This window comes from Sinocyclocheilus rhinocerous, unplaced genomic scaffold (assembly GCF_001515625.1).
Source record: "Sinocyclocheilus rhinocerous isolate Xijiao unplaced genomic scaffold, SAMN03320098_v1.1 scaffold97, whole genome shotgun sequence".
NCBI classification, from domain to species: Eukaryota; Metazoa; Chordata; class Actinopteri; order Cypriniformes; family Cyprinidae; genus Sinocyclocheilus; species Sinocyclocheilus rhinocerous.
In genome coordinates, this window is record NW_015666183.1 from 2025329 (window position 1) to 2036668 (window position 11340).

Here is an 11340-nt window from a genome sequence, read left to right on the forward strand (position 1 = left end):
TAGAAAGTTCAATCATGTGCTCTCAGCATCAGGCTATATATATATAATGAGATGGAAGTGTATTTTTGAGTGCTAACTTTTCTACTTAAGCTGTCTACTTCATGATGTTATTTGCAGCTTTTATTAGGCATCATATCTCTTTAGAAGACTTGGAACATAGTACACACGTTGTACGGACTACTTGCTTTTTAATGTATATGTACCTGAAAATGTTCTCAATTTGTTTTAACTTTGCTGATTTGTAATATTCAAATATAATTTCATGCTGCAAGAGACCCAATCACGCTCTCATTGGTCAATTGCTGTAGTCTCCGCCCACTTGTCCATCTCATTAATTACAGCTGCTCTGGTGTAGAGGAGGTTTAAAGCTCTTGTGGTAGATCAGCATATGATAGTCTCTGTGACTATCTGTGGATTAATCCATTCCTCTCACTCTCTGAAACGCTTTCTCCATCTGTATTTCCTCCCAGCGGTATGCTAATATAACGTTTTCTCCTTTGATCTCCCATCTCTTCTGTGGGTTTTGTTGTTTTGGGTGTCTTTATTAGTTTGGGCCTCTTTTTTGGGCTCCACAACACCTATGAAAAAAAAATTTTTTTTCTTCTGAGTTGTTTTGTTGCCAGGTTTTGTGAGCAGATTTATTTAAAAAATTTTTTTTTTTAAAGCTGCAAACTGGGACAAAAAGGGAAGGTAATATTTTAGTAGTTTATTTATTTTTAATCATATTTATTAATAATATATATATTTTTTATTTATCTAGCTTTTTTAGTATTTATTTATTAAATTGTTTTGTTTTATTTATTTAGCCTATTTATTTTAGTTTTATGTATTTATTTATTATTAATCGAATATGTTTTAATTACAATTTTAATAAGTTAGTTTTGAGCTATTTTGTTGTTTATATTTTATTTTATTTTATTGTTTATTTTAGTTTTTGTATTTTTGGTTATTTAGTTATTTAATTAGTAGTTCATAAATGTATTTTTAATAGTGTTCACTTTTTTCAGTTAATTGCCTTTTAATGAATTATTAATCAATTTAGTTTTTAGTTTTTTAATTAATTTTTTAGTTGTTTGTTTGTTTTTTATTTATTTATTTTTTGTTTATTTAGTTAGTTATCTAATTAGAACTTTATTTTAGTGCTGGGCAATGATTAATCGCAATTAATCGCATCCAAAACAATTTTTTGTGTACATAAAATATGTGTGTGTACTGTGTATATTTATTTATATATAAATACACATACATGCATACATGTATTTAAGAAAAATGTTATGTTTATAGATTAAATATATTTATATATAATATAAATTATATGAATATAAATATATACATGTAAATATTTTCAAAATATATACTGTATGTGTGTGTCTTTATATATACATAATAAATATACACAGAACACACACATATATTATATAAACAAAAATTGTGATTAATTGTTGCCCAGCACTACTTTATTTATATTTATTATTATTATTATATATTTTTAAAATTTCAGTTAATCACCTCTTTTTTTGGGGGGGGGTGGGTGCAGTACATTTATTGTTATTTATTATTACTTATTATTATTGCAAATAATTTTGTTGCCCTGTGTTCCTATTTTTTTTTAGTACTCATATTGTAGCTGTGTATGTAATGCAAAAATGAGCAAAATGCATCTCTCTTTGGTTGTATAATGATTTTCTGTGTGCGTGACGTCATTCTCAGCTTAATAGTGGTATTGTGAGCGAGTCCAGAGGATGTATGGCTGTGTGTTTCTCAGTTTGGCAGGTCAGACAGCGTTAGTGTTGGCTGACATGTGCTAGAGCTCACTGTGTTATATATCCTCCAGCAAAACACACACGACTCATAATTCTCCGATCAGCACGCGGTTGCCTGTTTTATCATGTTCAACCTTTATCACATCATCAGACAATTTCCGTCCCACCATCTTGCCGTCTTATCTACATCCCTGATTTCCTCTTCCCTCCTTTAACACGTCAGTTTTCCCTCCCTTTGGGTTTGAGAGATATGACTGTATCGTACACTGCTGTGTGAAGACATCAGGGTTTAACTGTATGTGAATGTCACGTCTTTACTGTCACTGCACGGTTGCTTCATATATTACTGGATCAGTTTTCTCAAACATTTTAGCTATAATGAATAATATTCACTAATGGAAGGAATATTATTATTATTGCTCATTCTTCAGGTTAGTGGTTTGCTCGAACTCTGCTACATGATGCTGCTACAACACGAATGGACATGTTAGTAATTATAATATTTGAAATTTCAAAGATGGAACCTTTTGACTTTTTGGGGGTGGATTCTCTTCGCTTACCTGGCAACAACATAGCAATATTCTAAAAACCCTTTAGCAAATGCTGGCATGTTTTGCATAGGTAATTACTATTTATGATCTATACTTGCATGACAAGATGCACAGCAGATTTTCTTTTCTAAAACAGTTTAGTTTTGGTTGATTAATAAAATCTGATTGTACCTGTAAATGTCTGTAGATAATACTACTATAGTATTTATTAATATATTAAATTGGCTTTTATTTTTATATTTTCAGTTTTATTTTAGTTTTAGCAGTTTTATGTGCTTTTTGTCATTTTTATTAATTTAATATCTCTACTTAGCTTTAAGTTATTTATTTATTTATTTTTAGCACTTCAATTTAAACTTACTTTATTTCAGGTAGTTGCCAAGCCATTTCATTTATTTATTTTATTTTTTGTTTGATAATGTCCACGCAGCACTTTTTTCAGTTAATTGACTCTTTTTTTTTTATAGTACATTTACATAGTCCTGTGATGGTAAAATTATTAATTAATTATTTATTTATTACTACTACTACTATTATTATTAAAAATTATTTTGTTGCTCTATGCTAAAAAAATTGTTTAAAGAAAAAAAAATCGAATATTTAATTTAATGAAATTTTTATTATTTATTAATTATTTATTTATTTATTATTAATATTATTTATTAATTTTATTAAATTTATTAAGAAATTATTGCTTTATTTATTTATTTTTTTTACATTTTATTTCATCTTTATTGCAATTAATGCAAATTATTTGTAATAGTTTCATTTTAGTTAACAATAATAACACATCTCTAGATCCAAGTATACTTCTGCAAAGCGTGAGTTATGAAAAGTGTGTGTATGATAGTAAAGCATGTACTAACAGCTATACAGTAAGCCAGTACACCGAAACTAGGACATACTACTACAACATCATCAAATTATTTTTTTACATTTTATTTAATCTTTATTGCAATTAATGCAAATTATCTGTAATAGTTTCATTTTAGTTAACAATAATAACACATCTCTAAATCCAAGTTTACTTCTGCAAAGCGTGAGTTATGAAAAGTGTGTGTATGATAGTAAAGCATGTACTAACAGCTATACAGTAAGCCAGTACACCGAAACTAGGACATACTACTACAACATCATCAAATTAGTCTTTGATGTCCTCATTTGTAGCACAAGGGGTTGTGAGTAATATTAGCATAAAAAACATTGACTAATACAAAATACAGCGAAAATAACATACCATCCAGTCACTTTAGACACCATATTTTACAATACATTGACTTGGGAAGCTCTAATACTAATCTTTCGAACCGTTTAGTATGTATATATCGAACTGCTTCATCCAACATACCAGATATCCAGCTCTTGACCTTTTGCTTTCCACTTTTTCCTCTCCACAGGTTTGAGAGGGAGAACTAGAAGATAAAGTGCTTGTGATGTTGCGTGGGGATGATGCCGAATATCAGCGCCGCTATCACACTCTGGGCAGCAACACGCGCCGCCTCTCCAACCCCGACATGGAGGCCTATGCTAAGCTCCACAAGAGCGGCGACATGGAGCATCAGAGAAACAAATACCCTCCGCAGCACGCCGCCACGCTGGTCAACACCAACTGTGCACGGCAGCAGGTAACACACCTTTATTGAGCCTTGGTGATCGTATGGGAGGTGCAGGATTGAATCAGGGCCCGTTTTGTACCGATTCCACCCAGCTTAGAACTGATATTCTAAAAATGCTGTTCTGCATTTATGTTCTAACATTATTATGTTTAAATATTGAAAAGACCTTTGATGAGTGTTTTTTTCCGCCTGTCATGGTTTTTGTTCTCTGGTTTTTGTGTTCCTATCTCTGTCTGTCATACTTCCTCCCACCTCTAATGATCTCTTTCATCCTCCTCCTCCTCTTTGCAGTCATTCTTCTCTAGTAGTGGCTCTTGATAAGTCAACCATCACTACTGTTATTGCGCATATTGTGTGTGTATATGTTCACTGGAAAAAAATGGTGTCGAAACAATCTTCACTCAGAAATTGCTAGTAAATTTCACAACTAAGTATAAAAAAGGCAAGTAAAATAGTATTTTCTTGTAGTTTTAAGAATTTTGAAAAATAATTTTTAAAGAGTGTGTGTGTGTGTGTGTGTATGTATGTGTGTGTATATATATATATATTTATTACACGGCTCTGTGGAATACTTGATTCTGATTGGTCAATCACGCCATCCAGCGGTATGTTATTCCCAGATAACAACCGCCAAATTGAATAACACACCGCTCATCCGGGTACTACGAGCTATCTTGACCGGTACTATTTATATGCTTAACGAGTCACTCCGCTATCGTTGACTGTCTGGCGCCATCTTGTGACTGAAAACACTTAACCACCATTTGCTCTTTTCTTTTAGCCATCCCTCTCTCTCTCTCATGATCAATCCCCACTTTCTTGTACTTGCTGTGTGTATTTGCCCGTCTGGCTGCATCCGTCGTCTCCAAACACCACTGGAATGAGAAAGAGAGAGGGGAGTCTACCGTTACCATGGTAACCGAGCTCATGTAGGGAAATCAATGATATCACATAGCTAGCTGGCATATAGGGGACTGAGACCCAGAGAGAGGAAGAGCGCTGAAGGACAGAGACGTTCGCGTTTCACTTCCATAAAGTGACGTACCTGTGCGTGACACGGGAGAAAATGTAGGGCGGGACTTGGATTTGTTCTTCAGGAGCTGATTGGATCTTGCAATGTGAGCATTATGAATCCCAATGTGAGTTTGCAGTGGATTCTGGGGGTTTGTTCTCCTCCTCAAAAACCACACTTTTGAGGATTTTTACCGGGACGTGGAGGCTGAAGGTCAAGTTCATCTCCAGAGCATCTCCACGTATCCCAATGGTAATGGTCTTAAAATCTGCTGTTATTTGGTTTTATTGCTTTTTACATTTCATGTTAACAGGTGTTAAATTACTGTATTAATAGTGACAAGATTTCAGAAAGGCTGCATTACCTACAACAGTAAAATAAAGCTGACTAAATATGAACATTTAACCATCAGATGAACTTGTTTCACAGGCAATTATGGTGAGAGGTTTCTGTTGGAAAACGTGCACTGAATCGTGACGTTCACACTGAGACCAGGAGTGTGTGTTGAAGTAAATGGGGTCCATTGTGATTTCATGTCAGCTGTTAGCTTCAGGATGCAGGGAGTGACGAACTAAGGAAGTTATTACAGTCCATAGATGGAGAAACAGCAGATGAGGAGCGGAGAACTAGAAGGAGAAAGTCGGCCGACAATCGAGCTAATTAATTAGTGACGGTCTCATACCTTCATCAGTCTGTGAGGACATGAGAAATCCACAGTGAACAGGCAGAGAGAGACTGACAGCTTGATGGTATGATTGAGGATGTAATCCGGTGCAAATAGTGTGTGTGTGTGTGTGTGTGTGAACAACATGTATTATGGTGGAACTGAATATATGGATACTTTCAACCTGAAAGCATGACCATTCACATACTGTACCATTTTACTTCTGTATTTTGACATACTTCAGAATGAAAAAGAGTATGCAACAGGATTTTTTGCAAGCAACATCTTTCCATCCATTTTATGATTTGATTTGATTTGATTAACTATAGCAATAGTTTAAAACAGTTCCAATAAGTTCCAAGTTCAATGTAAAGATGTAACCATTTATTTTGTTTGATAACTTATTTAATTGAATTTAATTCAGTAATTAATTTAATAATTGTTGTTATTATTATTTCTAGGCTTTTTTTTGTCACATTTTTCCATTTATTTTGTTTTATAAATAATTTAATTTAATTTAGTAATTTAATTTAATTTAATTTAACAATGGTTGTTGTTATTATTTTTAGGCTTTTTGACATTTTTTCCATCTAGAACAATGTGCACTGATGAATCATTCACAGTAAAATCAGGAATGTGATTTAAAGGAAAGTGGAAAGGGGTTTTGAGAATTTGCATACAATTTTACTTCTGTATTTTAACATACTTTAAAAAGAAACAATATTTAAGATTTTTTTTAAAACAACAGCCATCCATGCATTCTCAATTTTTTTGACTACCTACTGTACAGTTAGTTCATAAACTGATCCTAACAGTTCCAAGATGAATTTAAATATGAAATTCTATTTTATTTGTTACATAAATAATTAAAATACTATTATTAATATTTTGAGGCTTTTTTAAATTCAATCTAGAATAGCGTGCACAGATGAATTATGCACAGATCAGCAATGTTTTACGAAAGTGAATAGGGACAATTTTGATTTCATGTTGAATTTAATGTATGCTAAATTGTAGTGATGTTGTAGATGTCTGCGTCATCATAGCAACAGTGTAGGTGGTTGTATGACATGCAAGTATAGAAGCAGGTGTGGCCTGCCGCAGTGTCTGAGTGTGTGTGTGTGTGTGTGTGTGTGTGTGTGCGTGCGTGTGTGCTCAGACGTGTGAATTAAGTGGCTTTTGTGTTATGCTCTGACGCACACACTTCTGCTGGTCCTAGCGATTAGCTAAATAGTATCTCAAAACATAGTGAGCTACTTACCTACAGTAGACAGCATTTTAGGGCATGTTTGAACATTTAATTAGAACAATTGAACATGTCTGGGCAAAAATATTTTGTAGGCAGTGTTTTGAGATTCACCAATATGAGAACTCAAAGAAGCACTTATGCTGCCTTCTCAGGCAGTATCTGGAGGTATCAAGGGTTGCATGACATCCAATCTATTAAGATATCTACTAAGAAGCAGAGATTTGCCCTTCCTATCACTGCCAATGATATCTTACAATCCTGTGTGTATGATGGTTGATTGAATGGATTGTGGCATTTAAGACAGTAAAAATACTTGCAAATTTTCATGTTCGGCTTATGGTTTTACTTCAATAGATAAATAAGAGTTTGAAAGTAGGGCTGGACGATATGGCCAAAATTTATATTACAATATATTTATTAATTTCGGTCGATACGATATAATTCCAATATCTATATGAACAATATTTTAAAAAGCCTCAGAAAAATTGCCAAGAACACCCACAATGGATGTCTGTACCTACAAACTTCTGAAAAATGGATTTGCCAAGTCTATGAAGCCTCCACCTATAAAACTATATAATATTTTAGAAATAAAAACGGTACAAATACATTAAAGTTCACCTTTTATTTGTATTTAGCCTTCATACGTACAAACAAGAAATGTGAAATCACCGTTAAATAAACATAAGACTCATAGACTCGCCTTATTAATGTGAATATCTTTAACTTTAAACTATAACATAGGATGATTATTCTTATATATTGAAACAAAAGTGCTTCAGCCAGGATAAAGAATATGAAAAGGACTCAGAGGTGCTGCAGAAAGCAGAAAAAAGAGTGAGCAACAACAAAAACATGTTGCTGGAGACAACTTGATTGAAAATGCAATCTCATTCTCTGCCAGCAGGAGGCGCTTTTGGAGTGGCAGAAACGGTGGTTTCCCCGGAAACGGCTGAATGCTACTGTATCAGATAACATGAAAATATCATCGAAACTTCTCTGAAGACAGTCGGTTCCCTTCAAAGATACATTCATATAAAACACCCGTGCTGTGTTTTGATTTTGAAAGGTTTAGTGCTCATGCTTATTCAACGTCAACCGCCACAAATGTATGGGAAACACTGTAGGGTATATTAAAATATCGGAAATGTGTTTAAAAATCATATCACCGTTATTGACAAAAAATTATATTGCGATATATATTGATATTGAATTATTGTCCAGCCCTATTTGAAAGTATTAAATATTTGCTTGGTTATCGCTAAATCGCACATGATTGGTTTCTAGATCAGAAAATTGATGTTGTGGTGCCTTGAAAGCCTGAACCTAACCCTTTATACAAAAATGCTGTGTTAAGCCAATGGCCTTTGGTTTTTGACACAAGAACTTAATTTTGTGTGAAATGCGATTAACAATATGCTTAGAATGCTTTTCTGTTGGCTTAACAGCACCTGTCATTTACCGAATAGAGTTCAAGTATATCCATATTTTTCTGTTCTATCCTGATTTTTTTTTTCCCGTAGGTGAGATAACTTCTGTTCAGATTTTTAGGGGTTGTTATAATTTTTTAATTAAGTCTCTTATACTAACCAAGGCTGCATGTTTTTTTTATGAATATAAACTTCAAAATGTATTTGAAATAGAAGTCTTTTGCAGCATTAAAAATGTCTTTACTGTCACTTTGGATCAATTTAATGCATCCTTGCTCAATAAAAGTATCAATTTCTTTAAGGAAAAAAATATATATATATTGACCCCAAACTTTTGAATGCTAGTATATGTGTTTAAATGGATATAAACCTGCATAACTCGTTCCCTTTTGTCTCTCTCTTATTCTTTTAGCAGCCACATTACTTATCCTGATTTTAGTTTTTTTCCGTAGGTGAGATAACTTCTGTTCAGATTTTTAGGGGTTGTTATAATTTTTTTATTAAGTCTCTTATACTAACCAAGGCTGCATGTTTTTTTTATGAATATAAATTTCAAAATGTATTTGAAATAGAAGTCTTTTGCAGCATTAAAAATGTCTTTACTGTCACTTTGGATCAATTGAATGCATCCTTGCTCAATAAAAGTATCAATTTCTTTAAGGAAAAAAATATATATATATTGACCCCAAACTTTTGAATGCTAGTATATGTGTTTAAATGGATATAAACCTGCATAACTCGTTCCCTTTTGTCTCTCTCTTATTCTTTTAGCAGCCACATTACTGGAGTTTTAAGGTAAGACGTCTCTTCCTCTCCAGATGTTTGTGCATGCATGTTTATCTGTGTTTCTGCATGTCTGTGTGGCTTTAATGGTCCTCTAGGAAAACTTCAGATGCAAAACATCACAATACATCCACACAGTGCAATCAAACTAACAATGCATGACACAAAATGGCACTGAATGAATGAAATGTATGAATACATTAGCTGATAATGGTCTATTGTATGAATGGTGAAACGCTGCTTTTGCACAAAGCCTCACAGGGAGCAACATTTAACATTAAAGTGCGCACAATGCATTCTGAAGGTGCATACTGGGATAATCCAGCGGCAGGAGCATTTATTATGGAAACTATAAGGTGAATAATTTATTTATAGCCTCTGTGCATTTCCTGGAAATCCACCTTCAAGACAAACTCCTACACAAGGTTCCAGTGCAATGACTCACCTCCATTGTAAATGCAGCCTACGACATCGGAGTCATCGAGGGACTTTTGCAGGTCTGAGACGTGAGAGCAACCAGCCTGTATCCCCTAGGGGCGCTCAGGACACCTATCTTTGGCACTGGGACAATGCTGGAACTCCTCCAGAGCTGAGATCCCTTTCACGGCAGGATCAGGGGAGAGGACAGGTGTTGAAGAACCCCACGGAGCATCCTGAGGCTGATTTGGTCAAGCTGTGCGTGGCCTTAATCGTCTTCTTTAACTCCCTGGAGAGCTGAACATGACAAACCTGCGATCTGAATTGTTACTGAGATCCTTTTGAGCAAGAAACTTGCCCTCAGCTTTTCTTCTGGCCTGCTCTGTTCTTGCATGCTGTATAAACCTTCGGATGAAAGGCATCTTTCAGATGGAGAATAAGGTGATCAGAGTTGAAAACCATGAACATTTCCTAGTTTGGTGGTCAAAATATCATTGAAATCTCACTTGTTATCATATGACATAAAATGCAGACAGTACATTTTTGTTTTTTAAATTGTTTTCGGTTCCATAGCCTACCTAATATTATAATAAATAATTTTATGATGTTTACTTACTGGTTTTAATACTAAAAATCACACTATAAAAACTAGTAAATAATAACCAAATAGCAAACAGATCAAAACATATCACAAAATTATGACTTTACAAAAATACATTACAATAATATTTTTGTATTTCATATTTCTGTTTTCACAAACGGTCATTAACACCATAAAAAAAAAAAATTTAATTTTTTTTTTTCAAATGTTACTTTGTTTACTACCCCTAATTATGCTTATTTGCATTTTAGACTTATTTTTTGAGTTCAAAAGTATATGTTTTCTGCAAATGTAGATGTTGCAAGTGTAACCGTTTAGTTGATTATTACTTTTTATTTACTCACTGACTGGACCTTTTGAGAACGTTTAAAATTGTTCGCAAAACAATCCAGCGCCGTGTTCGGCCATATTATATGCTACAAACAAACAGTATTACTTTAATTTAACATGAATAGTTAGTGACTATATCATAACCTTGAAGCTTGAAACCGATAACTGTGTCTTTTGATAATTGATGATAATAGTCCTCTGCTCCATGGGTTGCCAGGTCTGCGTAACCAAACAAGCCCAACTGCCACTCAAAACTAGCCCAAAACTAGCCCAATCCATTTCGAGGGGTGCTCCCCTTTAAAAATCGCGTTCGGGGTGGGGGGGGTGGGGGTGTTAAAATACACGTTTTTGGTGGGGTTCCCCTGGTAAAATTAGCACTCCAGGGGCTAAATATCACGTTATCAGGGTCGCTTTAACCCGCGGACATGAAAAACAACCCGCGGCAACAGTGATAAAGGGAAAATTTACAAATGGTCACGCTCGTTCTTAAAGGGGTCATATGATGCTGCTAAAAAGAACATTATTTTGTGTATTTGGTGTAATGAAATGTGTTTATGCGGTTTAAAGTAAAAAAAACACATTATTTTCCGCATACTGTACATTATTGTTTCTCCTCTATGCCCCGCCTTTTTGAAACGCGTCGATTTTTACAAAGCTCATCGGTCTGAAAAAGCGAGGTGTGCTGTGATTGGCCAGCTATTCAGTGCGTTGTGATTGGCCGAATACCTCAAGCGTGTGACAGAAATGTTACCCCCCTCACCATACTGTGATGATGCCCTGTCCCGGCCCGGAGCGAAGAGACAAAAACATTAAAACCCATTACAAACGAGGCATTTGTTGCATCCAGTGGGGACATAATTACTGATTATAATGACTTATACTGTCTTTTTACGCGTTGCGTTGCGTTGCATTGCATCGCGCGCG

The 11340-nt window shown here is 34.4% G+C and overlaps 1 protein-coding gene across 1 annotated transcript in view; it reads left to right on the top strand.

The window, feature by feature from the left end:
* Positions 1-379: 379 nt before the first annotated feature.
* Positions 380-11340, top strand: part of LOC107732062 (SRC kinase signaling inhibitor 1-like) — a 30267-nt gene continuing 19306 nt past the window's right edge. Inside the window, exons 1-3 of the mRNA XM_016543298.1 lie at positions 380-472; positions 3712-3939; positions 9057-9080. Coding sequence (XP_016398784.1) covers positions 3748-3939; positions 9057-9080 — 216 coding nt within the window. The 5' untranslated portion in view covers positions 380-472; positions 3712-3747. The remainder of the gene's footprint in view (positions 473-3711; positions 3940-9056; positions 9081-11340) is intronic.